We start from the raw sequence: 18,438 nt of genomic DNA, 5'->3' as shown, positions 1-18,438 counted from the left end.
ATTCTGCACGTAGGTACGTGAAGTCGACCACTATCAATTTCGTGAACACTATTTCCAATCTGAAAGTGGGTCAATTTTATTTCTATATATAGTTAATTTACATAAATATGAGAAATACTTACTCTGACAATACTACAGTTTTACTATCAGAATAACACAAACATATCGAACATTTCTGACGTTTATTCATATTAACAATATTTTACAACAAATGGTTTATCTTATGTCATATATTATAGACCAAGATACTATAATGACAAAAATGCAATTTTTGAATAATAATTCATGAAAAAATATTTTTATTTCATATATAGCAACATAACATTTCTCAAATTACAAAAAAAAAAAAAAAAACTATCCTCTCATTAATTATAATACATGCATAATTCTGTATCTAAGGCTTTCTAAAAATCCTTCTTAAGATGTCCTCAACAAACTTATAGTGTTTTTCAATATTCACATAATTATTTGTGATATTTTATGCACAACTTTACTGCTGATGAGACAGTGTACATTGTTATAGTAGAACCACCAACAGAATGGCTGTAAACTTGTTTCATAGTGTCAGCATTTTATCAGATTTTTCAGAGGTTGAATACCCTGAAGTAATTTGATGTTGCTGTCCTTCAACCTTGTGTGTCCATTTAAAGCAGCACGCCTTCAGATTCATGTTAATTTTCATGAAACATTTTGGAAATGTATTTAAAAGTCAAATAATGCAAGGTGAACAAATAAAGTAATTTACATATTGCAATTAGCACTTACAATCCAAGACAAGAGGGCCATGATGGCCCTGAAGTCGCTCACCTGTATATAGGCCCCCGGAGCAGGGCCAGTTTAAACCCCAGGGCTTTTATTTGAACAAACTTGGTAGACACTCACTAGAAGATGTTTCATGCCAAATATCTAAGCTCTAGCTCTCATGGTTTTTTAAAAGAAGATATTTTAAGTTTTTTTTTTTTCGGTTGCCATGGCAACCAGAGTTCTGCATGGAATTAAATTCTTTGAACAATTTTTAAAGGTGACCACCAAAGGAACATTCCTGTGAAGTTTGGATGAAATTGGCTTAGTGGTTTATGAGGAGATGTCATTTAAAGTAAAAGTTTACGGACGGACGGATGCCGGACGAAAGGCAATTGCAAAGCTCACCCTGTCACTTTGTGACAGGTGAGCTAAAAATTATCAAAAAGTGGTCAACATATGCAAAAACAGCCCTTACTGTGTGAGTAACGCAGTAGAAATATGGTGATAAAATACTGCAAAATCGGTGTTAAACCGCACATAACATAAAAAATATAACTTGGATCTTGAATGTCTTTACCTTTGTAAAAAGTTTGAAGCATTTTTCGATATTGATTTTCTTGAAATATTTGGGCTTATCTGGAGGCGTGCAGCTTTGAAGTAATTACAAGTTGTACATCTCCACTGTAATTTTAAAATTCTATGCAGAACAATAGAACATTAGCAAACAATGAACCTTATTTATATCTAACCTTTTTTCTCTCTGCTTCAGATCTGCAGGATCATGACTTACAAAGTCAGTTGGACAATATTTTACACTTAAACCATACAAACCTCATAATATCTTAGCTATTACACAGATCTATATCTTATCACGAATGGTAGTATAAGAATGTATAAGTCAGGGCTTTTAAAATACAAAATTTGGAAGTCGGAGACTGCAAGATGTCTGACATTGGAAGTCACATTACGTTGGTAAAGAAGGAAAAGCATTGTATATTGGAAGTCACAAGCAAAAAAACAGGAGAAAATGACTCCAAAACTTCCATTAATGGAAGCCATGGTAAGTCACTCAGTAGATTATATATGCAGAGTGACACAGCAAAACAATAAGAATGCAAATTTGTGTAACTGTCTAAGAATGACAATAAAACCTAAAGTACTATCTCCATACTGTTAGGCTTTCACACAGTATGTTACAACAAAACTATGATAAAAACTTAGATTTAAGAACACAACTTAATTGTAGTGAGCAGTCGAATGATATTTAATCATGAAACTCCTGCATTAATATTAACAGGTGAGTTACGTAAGAATAGAGCAACATTGGAAAACAAAATATAATGACCAGAGTTAATACTGAAATACGAATATTGTCACAGTTAATAACTGTGTTATGATGTTAAAATTATCGTATCTGTCGTATATAAAAGAACCGCAACTAGACTGTTTGAACTGGTTTTTCAGAGTGGGATGATTTTCTGTAACACTGATCCTACTCCTTTATACTGTAACAACTACTCGCAACACCGTTTCCTTTCTACAAAATCATACCATGCCATGTTCAGGAAAAACAATGAGATGTTCTTATATATATATACATGATTTTCAAACAGATTTTGTTGTATCTTTTGGCTTTGAGGGAGACAAAGATTCAGCAACTTCATCATCATATAATGTTTCCGGATCTATCATGTTTTTCTTCCCAAATGGGGGTGGACCAATGAGTTCTTCTATCTGAGATGCACTTATTGTCTCCTTTTCTAACAACAGATTAGCCACCTGAAAACAAAAACAACAATTAAATATCTTATTTTTTCACTCTTTCTACAGATACAGGTATTCCTGATACTGTGATGGATATATGAACATAAAAGTAATTTAAAGGTTACATTGTGATTCATCATCACGATGTGAACTGTAAAATGTCCTACAGATAGAGGATATTTGTTTGTTCAATTTAAGATAGGAATATAAGCCACTAAGTGTAGAGCAAATGTATAATTTTCACAAAATGGTGCAGTCATGTGACATGTGAAAATGTTATAACTGGTGGTCTTCCATCATATATAATTCATAATTTAATCTTAAACATAATTTATAATTTAATCTTAACCGTTAACAGTTTTCTACACATTTCATTTTTTTTTATATTGATTCATTTTAACAGTTTCATTCCACACAATGTTGTGTTTCCTTTCAGAAAATCTTCAATTCATGACAATGAAATGTTCATGTTAAACAAGAGGGCCATGATGGCCCTGAAATTGCTCACCTGTATATAGGCCCTTGGGCCAAGGCCAATTTTTAACCAGGGGCTTTTATTTGAACAAACTTGGGAGACACTCACTGGAAGACATTTCATGCTTAGTATCTAAACTCTAGCACTTGGGGTTTTTATAAGATTTTTTAAGTTTTTACTATACACATATAAGGAAAATCAATGAGCCACGGGCGGGGCAAATTTTTTACCCAAGGGCCCTTATTTGAACAAACTTGGTAGACAACCATTAGAAGATGTTTCATGCTAAATATCTTTGCTCTATCTCTTTGGGGTTTTTAAAAGAAGATTTTTTAAGTTTTTACTATATACAAATTAGGAATAGTAATGACCCCCCTGGCGGGGCCAATTTTGACCCCAGGGCATTTATTTGATCAAACTTTGTAGACACTGACTAGATGATGTTTCATGCCAAATATTTAAGCTCTAGCTCTTTCGGTTTTCTAAAAGAAGATATTTTAAGTTTTTTCTTTCGGTGCCATGGCAACCAGAGTTCTGCTTGGAATTAATTTCTTTGAACAATTATTAAAGTTGACTACCAAAGGAACATTCCTGTGAAGGATGAAATTGGCTTAGCGGTTTATGAGATGTCGTTTTAAAGTAAAAGTTTACGGCCGTACTCTGGACATAAAGCGATCACAAAAGCTCACCATGTTACTTTGTGACAGGTGAGCTAAAAATATAATGAACTACATGGAAAGTAGAAGCAATTTTCCAGACGTTATTTGGTTTATTGGCATCATATGATGCTTTAGCATTCCTTTTTTATGCTTTGCATACATTATATCTTGTAATAATGCACTTGATTGCCTATCTCTTGTAATAATGCACTTGATTGCCCTATCTATTTGATACGGGAATAGTGTGAAGCATGTTGGGATTATATATATAAATATACATGTATACGTAAAATAAATAATAATGAAATAAATAAAACAACAATAAGTATGTACTTTATGTAGTTTATCAACGTTTTCCTGTATTATTTTCTCTGTCCGTCTGTACGCCTGTCCGACCAGCTGCTGTGCTTCTATGTCAATCATATTCTGATATTTTTTGCTGAAAGGTCGTATTCCCATGTCATCATCCAGCGGAAACGATAGTAATCCTACAGTTTTACTCATTCCATATGTTTTTATCTGAGCATAAGCTATCTTTGTTACTCTAGTCAAGTCATCCTGAGCACCTAAAATAACAGCCATTGAAAATCAAACTTTCATTTTTAATTTTAAATATTATTCAACTGTCACAAAACACATTCTTAGAATACAGAAAATAATACAGAATTCCTAAAGAACGCCAAAAATGACAAAATTGAAAATATTGCAGGCTTTGTTTGATTGACTCTCTTCATGGATGGTACTAGAAAGTGTAAGTTACCGTCCACACCCCTTAGCACCTGTTAAAGCAGAGTTCAACATTTAAACATACCATGTATTATACATAAAGTGTTTTCATTTATAGATAAAATACTGTATATACTATCAGCAAATAATGTTTTACACCTCTGGAACAAGGCATTACTTTAATGTAGAAAATCAGATATATATTTACAGCATGGAATCACTAACCATTTGTGATACTATTAAATATCACAGATTCAGCAACTCTCCCACCTAAAGCCATACACATCATCTCAAATAATTGTTCATTAGAATAAAGCTGGTTCTCTTTTGGAAAATATTGGGCGAACCCCCAGAATTTAGTTTCCTTGGAATTTTAACCCTTTACAGAGCGTCTGTTTGTCAGGAGCCCGCCAAATACAGCATGACCTGCCCCGTGTAAGCATTATTTCTTGTCTCATATGTTTTTAAAATATTTGTAATTTGGGGCCCCTTGGAGAAAAGAAAGTTGTTCAGTTAATACAAATTTATTTTAGTTTTTTTGTGGTTGGGGGTATAAAAATAATTGAAAAACTCTTAATCCCCGGAACCCCACCCCAAAATAAGCAAAAGAGTGGGGAAAAATTTTAAACTTTCCCCGGGAAAAAAAAGCTTTTTCCCAAAAGGGTTTTTAATCCCTTTGGGCCAAGCAAACCTTTTTCAAGTATAATTTTTTAATCATATATGCCACACTATACCCCTTTTTTTTAAAAATATGTTGATTTTAAAAAAGGAAAAAAAAAGAACAACATAAAATATATTTGTTTTTATAACAGAATATAAAACTCACATAAAAAATGTTACTGGTCGGGGACCATCAACCGGACACTTTTTAAATATTTTTCCGTACAGATTTCATAATTTTTAACCTAGAGACCAACAAATTTGACACAGTTCAGCTAGGTTCTTCTCCTAACTTACAAACTAGTTTGTTTATTTCTGAGTGTATAGACATTTATATCTAAGGCTCGACAAGGAGGTTATCAAAATTACCTAAATTGTCTACACTACAGTACCATGTGTCCGGACAGATATGTACATGACATGATTTAATTCAGATAAAAGCTTGAGTGTTTTGATTTTTCACATGATAAACACTATTTCAGCAACAAATGCTCAAGTTTTGGATATTCTATTGTTTACTCTGCAAATGATTATAGCTGGTATATGAGGTCAGGCATTGCTTTCTTGACCCCCAAATCTCAACGTCAACATTCTTCAAATAGACATTAAAATATTACCATTTACTGAGGTTAAAATAAATTTATTTACTTAATTTTAGAAGAAACATGCATTTACTGTTGATAAAAAAGTGACTGACAACCACTGAACAAAGAAATTACTAAATTAAGCATTTTCGGGGCCGTCCGGGTTTAGTGGTTGTCCGGTTTTAGTGGTCCCCAACCAGTATATAAAATTGCAAATAATTTTTTATCTTATATTTTTATTAGTTTACAACATCTGATCTCTCTTGTTACATTGTGATTTAATAATCTGATATACTAGTAACCACTTTTTTTTTTCATGCATTGTGAAATTCCTTGTTTTTTTTTTCATTATACGGCATACAGTAAAAAATAAATGCTCTAAAAATTGCAGAATGTCAATATGTCAGACCACCTGTTTATAACTCACCAGCAATAATTCTTTCTATTGCAAATTCGAAATCAGAAGCAGACACTTCAGTATTACCAACTCTTGCTGCATGTATAGCTGCCTCATTACATATATTAGAAATATCAGCTCCTACAAATATAACAATAACAGATTTTCAACATACACTTTTCAAACAAAATATTATAATTTTCACCTTCATTCATAAGCAGACTTGATTAAAGTATGTGGTTTTTCACCTATATATGTTTTTCATTGCACCCTGTGGATCTCCCAATTTTCCAAACATAGTTAATACAGAATTTATTTCAATTCAGTTGTGAAGGATACTATAAACAAATTGGCAAACTCCAATCTGTTCTTTGAACAAACCAGCAGTACTAAGCAATGAGTGTACCCTTTATTGCTCAAAGAAAAAAAATGTTTTTTTTCCCTCCACAGAGCCATCACTCCTGTCTTAGATTACAAGTCTGATATGTTACCTGTCATCTGCTCCAGGCTTTTTTTTCACCAGCTGCCAATAAACCACTGGTCAAATTCAACACCTTTTAAATTATAAAGACTTTCATTAATAACTATCTTAATCAAATAACCAACATGTTGCTCATCCGCACAGTCTGTACATGATCCATGCTGTTCGCTATCGTTTTCTCTGTTTATTATAGGTTTTTATAAGTGAACAGCATGGATCCTGATCAGACTGCGCAGGTTGGTGTGGACCCATGTTGGTCGCAACCCATTATGTTGGTTTTGTCATGGCACGGCTATCTAGTAATGTATACTTACCACTCATACCAGGTGTTAGTTTGGCAAGTTTATTGGCATATGTTGACACTGGGCTCTTTAATTTTAATTTGTTTAAATATAGCTCAAACAACTCTGTTCTTTCCAGCAGAGTGGGAAGGTCTATCATTATATGTCTATCAAATCTTCCAGGGCGTAATAATGCCTGTATAAAGATACAAGTGAAATGGTAAATGTTTCATTTAACGTTTTATTAAAAACAATAATTAAAGTATATTTGTCTGTTTGGGTTTAACGTCGACACAGTATTGGTCATATGGCAACGTTCCAGCTTTACTGGTGGAGGAAGAGACCTCAAGTGCCCTTCAGTGTATATTGGTAATAGTACCTTACTGCAGGTTTGTAACATTGATTTTCATTGGATAATCCCAAGTTCATATAAGTTACATACACATCTAGCTGTTGTGTTATCAAGCCTTGTGTATTTATTATTTTTTTCCTCAAATAAAGTAATTATGCAGTATTTGTGATATATAATTACAATATAAAATATAATTTGTTATAATTATAGACTTTTGCCAAGTTTTATGACCTTATTTAAAATATAACCGTCACCTAGAAACAAGATTTATATCAGCTAACAACAATTTGTACTGTCAGCACTGGGTTATAAATATAATGTGTCAAACACACAAATGTAAGCGTCACGACAAAACCATCGTAATGCGCGTCCAGGCAGTCTGATCTGGATCCATACTGTTCGCTTACAAACACTATTACAAGTAGAGAAACTGATAGCGAACAGCATGGATCCTGATCAGACTGCGCGGATGCGCATGCTGGTCTGGATCCATGCTGGTCGCAAACCCACTATGTTGGTTTTGTCGTGACGCAGCTCAAATATGTAAAGTGTAACCATGTTGAATGGTACCCAATCCAATCACTTTCCAGTACAGACCAGAATGTCTAGCTAAAAGGTAACTGTTGACAACTGTAACGAAGCTCTGCCATGTTTCCACTAAACAGTTACCCAAGAGCTAGATATTCCTGTCTAGGAAGCCAATCGGTGTTTTATTCATTTTCTTGTGTATTTCATATTAATGATATTACGAAAAGAAATAATGAAAATAATATTTTTATTTAGCACTTTTTTCTTATAGTAGTGTATGGATTTACAACTTCATTCATAATGGCAGAATGACATCATCCTAAGAACATAATTCATTCATAAAAGGCACGTGGGAATGACATTTAAAACTCGCGACTTGTCTTACATGGGGGATGTAAGACAGGTTTTTCTAGCACTGGTATAAACAGTACATAATCTAGCCTGATTTGCAAGAATTATATTTCATCTTGATATCGCCTAAATTGATAATGGACAGTTCCAAAAATGGAAGCTGGACAAGTCCATTTATGAAATTCAGCAGGTTATGGTTAAGTTATTAGAACCATTTGATATAATGGTCTTGTGTAAACATGGCCTGGAATATAACCTATGACATGATAGAAATAAATGCAGTGAGAACAGACCAAGTAAGTTGTGCCAAATGCTAGTGAATTGTGTATCACATTGAAACCATCTCTATAACTGTGTGTTTTTCTGTTATCTTTAAGTCAAAGGACCTCTTTGAGATTTTCAATAGGAGTTTTTTCTTTCTGTTGCCATGGCAACCAGAGTTCAGCATGGAATTCAATTCTTTGAACAATTTTCAAAGGTGACTACCCCAGGAACATTGCTGTAAAGTTTGGATGAAACTGGCTTAGTGGTTTATGAGTAGATGTTGTTGAAAGTAAAAGTTTAAGGACGGACGCCGGCGGACCAAAATCGATTATAAAAATAACAGCAGCAAACTATACCCATCGTTTACATAATATGGTATTTATTTTATACAGCTCCTAAGCACCAAATATTGTAGTTGACAGGTTTTTGGACCTTTCACCAGTTCAATTTTGGAAGTCATTTCTTTTGTTTTCTTTAGTTGTTTTCTAAGCTACATTCCATGCTATCATTATTTTGCAAAAAAAAAGAGTTACTATTCTCTTTTGCTAACTTTACCACGTGATCATACAGGCTAAAATATTGAGAGTGTGCAAATAGTAGATAAGTTACCTTGTCAAGCACATCAGCTCTATTTGTTGATGCTAGGATAATTACATCTTTTCTCTCATTCATACCATCTAACTCTGTCAGTAACTGGTTTAACAATTGTTCGTCTGACTGATTTGACTGTCCCCTGAAATGTCGAAGCAGTATTTTTAGACTGATTTGACTGCCCCCTGAAATGTCGAAGCAGTATTTTTAGACTGATTTGACTGCCCCCTGAAATGTCAAAGCAGTACTTTTAGACTGATTTGACTGCCCCCTGAAATGTCGAGGCAGTACTTTTATAGCTTTCAAAGACATTCCTTCAAAAATATACAGCATTATAGTTCTTACTCTCGTGTGACTAAGTAAATTCTGATTTCGGCAACAATTACAAATAAAACATTACTTTAAAGGGGCTACACTGAGGTCTGACAGGTAATTTGGTGTCCAAAAAAAATGTAAACAAATTTCCTCACAAATCACAATATTATAACTAAAATAACAATAACTTACACTTTAACCAACCCTCTAACAACAAGTATGCTAGAAAATGCATTTTCACATTAGCTTTTGATGCAAAAATGAAAGTTGGTTTTCCCAGGCATCTACAGAAGTTACCCACAATTCATCGGGTATGACTAAAATACGCAACGGACATTTTTGGAACAACAGAGTAAACGGGGGTAAAAAAGTCTATTGATTTTTTCTTAACACTGTAACCTATCATGTTTATATAACTTGAGTATAACAAAGAAAAACTGTATAAAAGATAATTTCGTTGTCTTGAAAAATCAAACGCCAGCGAAGCGGACATTTTCTAGATAAAACGGAAAGATATAATATACATGTACAATTATTTTCATTGACATTTCAGTTTCAATTTCAATATTCTAAGGCAAACATAATGCATCGGTGATATTTATACTATAACGAGCACAGTGTTATCACACTAATAAATGTATTTAACGCTATCTATAACGTATTTAATCAAATACAGTTAATGACATGTCTCATTTGATTTGATTGTTTGTTTTTGGAATGAAGTGGGGGTTACGTAACACAAAACTGTGTAGGTCATTTTGGCGACTCTTCAGTTTTACAGGTGGAGTAAGAACTCATGTGCCCCCTTTGCAAAATTGTTTCTGGCACAAACGGGCATCTGTGTATGTAATGAGTGACGTTTCGTAGGCTATCTTGATAGGATCGTACATACACGTTCCACACACAATTACATCATATTCATACCATAGGCAAAATTGAATGCACGTTCCCTATTGTAACAATATGAAACCCCAGAAAAAAACATATTCATGAACCAGCTTCTGAATGTGACATTTCTATTGTTATTCCACAAAAAGCACCCCCCCCCCCCAAAAAAAAAGGAATGAGTACATCAATGGGCATGCTCTGGAGTATTTGGAACTATTACCTGCACTCCAGTTACGCACTGTGCATGTATATGAATTTGATTTAACTCTGACACGTTTTCAACAGAAATGTCTTCAAACTATGATACAATAAATGTTTATGATTCTATTAGAAACTTGTTTAGAATTTGATGATTTTTCGGTGAAAACGATATAGTTTACTTGTACTACATATAAGATCAAAGTGCTGAAGGCACTGAAGAAAAAACCGGATAAACTAACACATTTTCACTCCAGTTTCACAGGTAAATTAATTTTATATGTCGCGGTTTACATTTTAATATCAGCTAACCTTTGCTTTTTGAGACTTTTGTTTTTGAAAATAATCTAAACGAGTAAAATAAACCCTCTTTTATGGGCAAATAATTTAATAAGTGGCATCCCCGATTTCTCTTTCATAAATTGGCTTTAGCAAATTCTTTTCTATTCAAATATTAAGAACATTCTGTCAGTGACGTGTCTTCTACTTGAAATCTTCCTGGTGTGTATTTTTCGGTAACATGAAGAAAATGACAGTCTGTTCGTATCTTTCGGTAACAGGAATAAAATGACAGTCTGTTCATTTGATCATGACTGTGAAAAATTATGTTTTGTGAACCAATTTTTCCTGCCGAAGCAATCTGGTGGTTTATGTTCTATTGCTCACACTTAGTATTTAATTCCAAAGAATATTTCTTAGGAGACCTTTAACGTTTGATTACGGTATAATCACTATAACCGAAATACTTAGGAATTAATTTTAATTCCTGTTACTGTGAAATTTTTCGTTCATGGTTTTAAAATACTTCAGTAGCTCTATAAATTTTCAAAACGATATCCAGTATTTCCGAAACAATTTACAAAAGCTTTTAATACACAATCTTATAAATCTTAAAGTATTACGAGAACAATCCACCTAATCTCCAGAACATACATACGAAAAACAAGATAAATCAAAAGGCTGTAAGCTCTGTGGTATTTTCTGATTTTTGCAATCTAAATCGCACTGTTTAACTGTATTATTTTCCTGTATAAGTTTATTTTTATGTACTATAATTCTTCTTGCTTGGTACCAGAGTTTGATACATATGCAATTTTGCATGACTAGAGTTGCATCAAAAATCATTTATGTTCATTTTTATGACAGCCACACTTTATCCCTGCATATCGTGGCTATTTCCTTAACAAAGAAACTTTATAAAAAACAAGCATTTGATAGTATTGCGGGCAATACAGTAGTCCCCTACCGGTCCCTCAAAAAGTTCTTTAATTGTCATACACTCCTGTGTATTGCCATTTATAATGAATTTGAGGATGAAGTCTGTATTTGAAAATATCGACCACAAAACATAATAAAATAAGTTTGTTTATATCACAGTAATGTGTTAAGTTTCCATGCTTAGTAAGGAAATTATGTTTATACAACCTTGTCATATTATTACGATGTGGGATTTTAAAGTAAATCCTATAAGGAATGAAGAAGTTGGAGGGAAAATACCAGTTTCTCGAAAAAAATCTAAGTTCAAGGGGGACATAATTCTGGAAATAGTCTTGCTAGAGTATTTAACCTTCTCAAAAATGTCGAGTGATAATAAGAAACATATATATGAAGTTTGAAGTAGATACATTAGGAAATAAAGAAGTTATTTAAAAAAGACAACATTTTTTCCCCTAAAAAATCTAAGTTCAAGGAGGTAATATTAATATTTTTTTGTGCTAGAGTTATAAACCTTGTCACATATGATGTGGTTGATGACCAGGAACTTATATTTAAAGTTTGAAGTAAACACCTTAAGAAATAAAGAACATATAGTGAAAAAGCTGAAAAATTTAAATCAGAAATCTTGAAATTCAGGCTATTTGTTGCCATAGCAACCAGAATTTTCAACATAGGAAGAAAATAAAAAGATGTGCATAATCTCCAGACTGCCATCTACCCATATTTCAAGTTTCATAAAAATATTTTCAGTACTTTTTGAGTTATCACTGGATCCAGTTTATGTGTTAAATTTGCCATATTTTCAGACTATTTGTTGCCATAGCAACCAGAATTTTCAACATAGGAAGAAAAAAAAAAGACGTGCATAATCTCCATCTGCCATCTATCCATATATCAAGTTTCATAAAAATATTTTCAGTACTTTTTGCGTTATCGCGGGATCCAGTTTTGTGGACGGACGGACTGACGGACTGACAGACTGACAGACAGACAGACAGACAGACGGACAGACAGATGGACAGACAGACAGACGGACAGACGGACGGAGGGTAAACCTAAAGTCCCCTCCGGTTAAACCGGTAGGGGACTAATAATTGCCTTGAATTGGATTTGAACCCCAGACACACTAAACGAGCGCGTTACCCTCGCACCACAGAGAAGATATACGAACAATGCCTGAATAAAATCAAGTAATACTAAATTTAGATTTTTCATTGCATTTTGGGTTTGTAATCCTTATTAATTTCGAGGTTTTTTGTTCAAGATAAACCTGTTGTTTAACATTGATGTAAATAATTTAACAAAAATCTTCTCGCCAAAACAGTCCGACATGTATATATTCCACTACTCGACAGTCAGATTTATTTGTGAAATACGCTCTCGACATCGCTTAAAATAGCATTTTCATTGATTAAAATGATATTCATCCGCGTAATTTGTGAATGTGCATTCATTGACAATTTTATAACCCAAAGCTACTTTTAAACTTTGAATGCGTTGTAATTTGTTGGATTCTTATAACAAAATGAAAATATTTCTTTCTTTTAAATCGCTAGTTTTCAGCTGTTTTAAGAACTGCTTGTTGTTAGGTTTGTCGTGAAACCGCTGTGTCAGAGATTGACTGTTATCTTTGTATTTCCTGATCTTTGATCAGAAATACAAAAAGAAATGGTAACATTCAATGAATGCAACACCCACACGACCAAGCAACACAGGACCACAGCTAAATTATCAATGAAAAATTTAATTTCAGGCTTTCAAGTGGTAAAAAAAAGATAAACAGGCTATAAGGAGTAAAACAATTGTTAAGATATGCATTGCCGTTTCCCAAGTTTGTATACCGTCTAGGAGTTGGAAGTATTATAAAACATAGTTTAAGTAATGGTTGTTGTTTGAGGTGAGGTTAATAATATCTTACTGAATTCTTAAAGTTACCTTTACTTACCTGCCCTTCACATTTGTCTTGCAAGTATCATGATTTTGTTTGTTTCGTTTAATTTGAAAGAATGTTAGGGTTTAAAGAACAACAACTATATAATCAGTTTTAAGTTTATTTCACTAGTCACAGCAATACCCATGCTGTGGAAGCTTGACTGTGTCGGGGGCTGCGTCCTGTGAACTTTGCCGTCGCCTTGTTTGTCTTTATTCCAGTTTTCCTTTTTTTTATTATTATAACGCTCTCCTTTTCTTTTCCACCGGGAAGCTTCAATATATTGGTAACATTAAAGCACAGCTCAATTGACCCATCACTAGAATGGAGGCCTTCCAATAAGAAAGCAATTTATCAGGGTATCTGCTATATCAATAATGATAATAATAATAATATTAATAGAGCCAGATTGTAACTCTTTTCCGACCTTCTTGATGATGTTTACCATGTGTAACGATATTAAATTTTAGTTTAACCTGCATGTTTATTTTACCTTGACCTTTATATTATTAGTACTATTTTATTAATGCTTGAATGGGCAGTTTTTATTTATAGACAGGCGATTTTTGCCACTAGCCAGTTTTAAAATTAAACTTAATAAGCTTACATTTGTGTTTTTACTTTATTTTATTTACATTTGTAAATTACTGAACTTTGTATACACAATAAATATACGTACATAAATTAATGCTTGAATGGGCAGTTCTTATTTATAGACAGGCGATTCCCGCCACTAGCCAGTTCTAAAATTAAACTTAATAAGCTCACATCTGTGTTCTTACTTTATTCTATTCACATTTGTAAATTACTGAACTCCGTATACACAATAAATATACGTACATAAATTACACAAAAAACATTACACCATGTGCATGAAACAGGTATCAATTACCTACAGTTTTGAATGTCTAGATCAAAACGTAGTAATCTTCTCATCAACAAAGTTTACATCCAATCCGGATAAATATGCAAGTATGTATGTAAAATGATAAATATTAAATTTCAGATCTATCTAGCAAAGGAGGTCGATTTTTTTCTTATAGAATTTAAATTATATGCACTAGACATACATAAGAAATATTAACTAATTAAGTTGAAGCCTAAATGTCTTATATAGGAATGAGGCCGGATTCATTCTCTATTTAGCCAGTGCTTTCAGTGCTTTGATCAGAGTTAAAGAGAAATCTGTGGAATAACATTCTGAGTGTGCGTGTGATTTTTTATGCTTACAATACTCAAGTTCATGTTCGTTGTATAAAAGGTATTACGAAGTTTTTTTTCCAGAACGAGTGTCAGATAAACCAAAGTGACCTTTGAAATAGGACCCATTACACTGATTGACAAAGTAAATTTTCTTAGCCTAGATATCATGATATTTTAACCATTATAAAGTTAATACATAATATCTAAGAATTACACGAAAGCTCTCAAATTGACATAGAATATTTGTAAAATTTGTGTATGTCAGTTTCCAACTCCGTACGTTTAGCTAAATCCATCATTGTAATGGAGAAAAAAACATGATTACAACAATGTAATGCTTTAAATATATTGAAATTGCTTTTGAAAGATTTTTCTCACAAGAACATATGTGAACAACAAGAAATTTAACAAACAAACCCATAGTTTGCTTTTAAATTTATGGATTGTTGGTATATTCCACTTTCGCACTTTCGTTGCTGCCGATACACAAAAAAATCTCCGTTTCGCTTTTTAGTCATCCCGAGAATCATCACGTGACCGTTGTTTTTATTCAGATTTGCAACTGAAAGGTGTTTAAACGCTTTTCCCACAAAATTGGAGAAAATGTGTATTTCAAACGATTTGCCAATCCAAAGAACACATATCAATGTATCACTGATTCTGTTTGAATGTCCCTAACACGCAGGTAACAAAAAATTATCGGTTTGTGAAATTTTACTTTTTTTTGTGACATTCGGCCGTACCTCAGTGGAGTACCTTTAAGCAAATGTTTACCATATTTGATATTATAAATGTTGCATGACTCTGTACTGGTAATACATACCTGTTATTACCACCACTATGGTTTAAGATATAGAACATGTATTTAAATAATTACTAAAATATCATGTACTGACCTGACCCTACCAATTGCATCTATTTCATCAATGTAAATAATACAAGGAGCATTCTCACGAGCATTTTGAAACAATTTCCGTACTTTGCTTGCTCCAGCACCTAAAATAATTCAATAAAATAATTAAAAACAATAAAATATTGTAGTTCAAATAAGATTAAGTTAATAACATACATAAAGCACTCACTATAACCATCATTAATACTATGAAATGCTGGCATTTGGTTCACTTTGATTTTCTTAACTCAAAATCTTCAATTGACTAGCACTATTTCACTGAACATGGCTCTACATTTGTCTTACACTGTTTTACTGAACTTGAATAGAATGTTCATTAATTTTTTTACTTATGCACTATGTCAAAGCTCTGTAAAGATATAATTGGGATGATGAAGGTGGGGGATATGAGTGGTCAGATGCTTTTAGAAGAAATTGTGAAGTAGAATCAACAACTGATTATAACTGACACCAGCTAATCACATAAGCATGTAAAAGTTTGTTTGATTGGGTTTTATGTTGCACTGGTACAGTATAGGTCATTTGGCAACATTCCAGCTTTACTGGTGGAGGAAGACCTCACATGCCCGTTTGTGCCTTCAATAATGCACCTGACTAGAACCACTGACATTCCGTAAGCTAGCTGGATAGTTTTCTCACATAAAAGAATCCGGATTCAAACCCACAGCAGTGAGGGGCAAGTGGTTTGAAGTCAACAACCTTAACCACTCAGACATAAGCATGTGAAAGTTTGTTTGTTTGGTTGGTTTTAAGTCACACAAACATTGTAGTCATATGGTCACTTTCCAACTTAACTGGTGGGGGGAAGACCTCAGGTGCCCTCTGTGCATTATATTAGGTGCAAGCGAGCACCTGAGTAGAACCACCAACACTCTGTAAGCTAGCTGGAAACTTTCCTCACAAGAACAAATCCAAAATTGCTGGTTTGACTCAAACCCACAGCAGTGTGAGGAAAGATCAAATGACGAGTCAATTTTGCAGGTGGCTACATATTACCGCACCATGTCATATATCCAAGCTCTGGGCAGTGTTGTTTATTATGAGATTTTTATATCAAGTCTCCTATACAACTCAAAGTTACAAATAAGATCCCAAGGCAGGGCAATTTTTAACTTCAGTGCCAATATTCATATAAACTATGAATAGGAAATGTTAGATGTAAAACATCTATGCCATGTAGTGTCATACAAGAGGATTAAGCTGTCTTTCCCCATAAAAGTCTATGTAAAGAAATTGATCCCTATAGTTTGGCCAATTTTGACCTTTATACAAAATTTTGTTATGGTGAACCAGGTTGCACTACATGGCAAAAATCTCAGCTCTGTACATAGAAATTTCTGAGAAGATTTTAATGTGTTTTCCTAGATTTATGTAAAATATGTGAACCCAAGGGTTTGGCAAATATTTACCCTGGGGGAATGATACTTTTCAACTTTTGTTGAAGATAAAAGATGATGCTCCTAGCTAAGTATCTTAGCTTTGAGCATTAAAAGTCCCTGAAGAGAAGATTTTAAAGTATAATAATGCAAGGTGTATCGTTTAAATGCTTTGTAATTAATCAATCAGAACTACCTGCCTTCATTACTTTATTCCAAAGTATTTAAACTCAAACTCTGCATTTTTCTACAACGAACTTAAAATTGATATCTATTTCCTGATAGGTATGTACCAATAATCATGGTGATAGCAATATAATTGAGCCGTGTCACGACAAAACCAACATAATGGGTTTGCGACCAGCATGGATCAAGACCAGCCTGCGCATCCGCGCAGTCTGATCAGGATCCATGCTGTTCGCTATCAGTTTCTATACTGGTTATAGAGTTTGTAAGCGAACAGCATGGATCCTGATCAGACTGCGCGGATGCGCAGGCTGGTCTGGATCCTTGCTGGTCGCAAACCCATTACGTTGGTTTTGTCATGACGCGGCTCAATTATAGAATAAAATATTACCAACAAACATATCCATGAACTCTGTGGCAGCCATGTAGTAAAATGGTACATCACATTCTGAGGCTAAAGCTTTAGCCAGCAATGTTTTACCACATCCAGGAGGTCCCAATAAAAGTGCTCCAGTAGGTGGTCTTGCTCCAAGCTTCTGTTAAACAAAACATATAAGACTACATGTATTACCAAGTCTTGTCATTCTGAATTGATACAAAATTAAAATATCGACAACAAATATTAATAATTTCTAATATCTTATTTTGACTTTTATTGAAAAAAAAAAAAAAAAGAGTAAAAGCTGTTACTTCATTTAGTTATTAAAAGCATAAAGTGTTCAAATACCAACAGCAGACATATAAATCCACCTTGTTGAGCAATTGGTAAAACATGGCTAAAGTATATTGTGTAAGTTCTGTTGAGGTTCAACCATAATTGGGAGAAAAACATTCAAGATAAAAAACAATTTTTACTGTATTTTCTTCATTAAAAGAGGCACAATTTTATACATATAAGGAAAGAAGATAGTGGCGGCGTGGCCGAGTGGTTAACGCATCGGACTAGTAATCTCAGGATTGCTGACCGTGTGGGTTCAAACCCTGTTAGGGGCAAGCAGTTGTTTCCTTGAGCAAGAAACTTTACATTCATTGCTTAGTCCTGGTTGGTTCCAGGAACAGATTCGAGAGTGTTTTATTAAGTTTATAGCTTCCAACACAATCATACTTGAAGTTACAAGCAAATATCTGTAGAGGTTGAAGAGATATGATCTTAAACAAGACAATGCAGATTAAACTTAAACCAAAGTCATATACTGACCTAGAGACTGATACTAACACCTGTGTGGGTAGGACAGCCTTACTATTCTTCAAATAGTTTCAGCTAAAATCGAGCCAAATAAAAGGTATGAAACAGCTTCAAATTGAATAGTTAGACAACAAGTGAGAACTAAACCTACTTGAACTAAATCTTTTT

At 33.6% G+C, this 18,438-nt stretch overlaps 1 protein-coding gene across 1 annotated transcript; it reads right to left on the bottom strand.

Moving 5' to 3' along the window:
• Positions 1 to 168: 168 nt before the first annotated feature.
• LOC132723350 (paraplegin-like) lies at positions 169 to 17,620 on the bottom strand (the record flags this gene model as incomplete). Its single annotated transcript, XM_060708046.1, has 8 exons — positions 169 to 2,523; positions 3,976 to 4,208; positions 4,594 to 4,732; positions 6,032 to 6,150; positions 6,805 to 6,967; positions 8,876 to 8,999; positions 15,506 to 15,605; positions 17,476 to 17,620. Coding segments are annotated over 8 exons (1,197 nt in total), but the record flags the coding sequence as incomplete, so codon positions are not given.
• Positions 17,621 to 18,438: the final 818 nt, after the last annotated feature.

Source organism: Ruditapes philippinarum, unplaced genomic scaffold (genome assembly GCF_026571515.1).
Source record: "Ruditapes philippinarum isolate M1 unplaced genomic scaffold, ASM2657151v2 ctg7873_1_1_1_1, whole genome shotgun sequence".
NCBI classification, from domain to species: Eukaryota; Metazoa; Mollusca; class Bivalvia; order Venerida; family Veneridae; genus Ruditapes; species Ruditapes philippinarum.
Note: the sequence above shows the minus strand (reverse complement) of the source record. Positions and strands in the feature narration are given on the sequence as shown.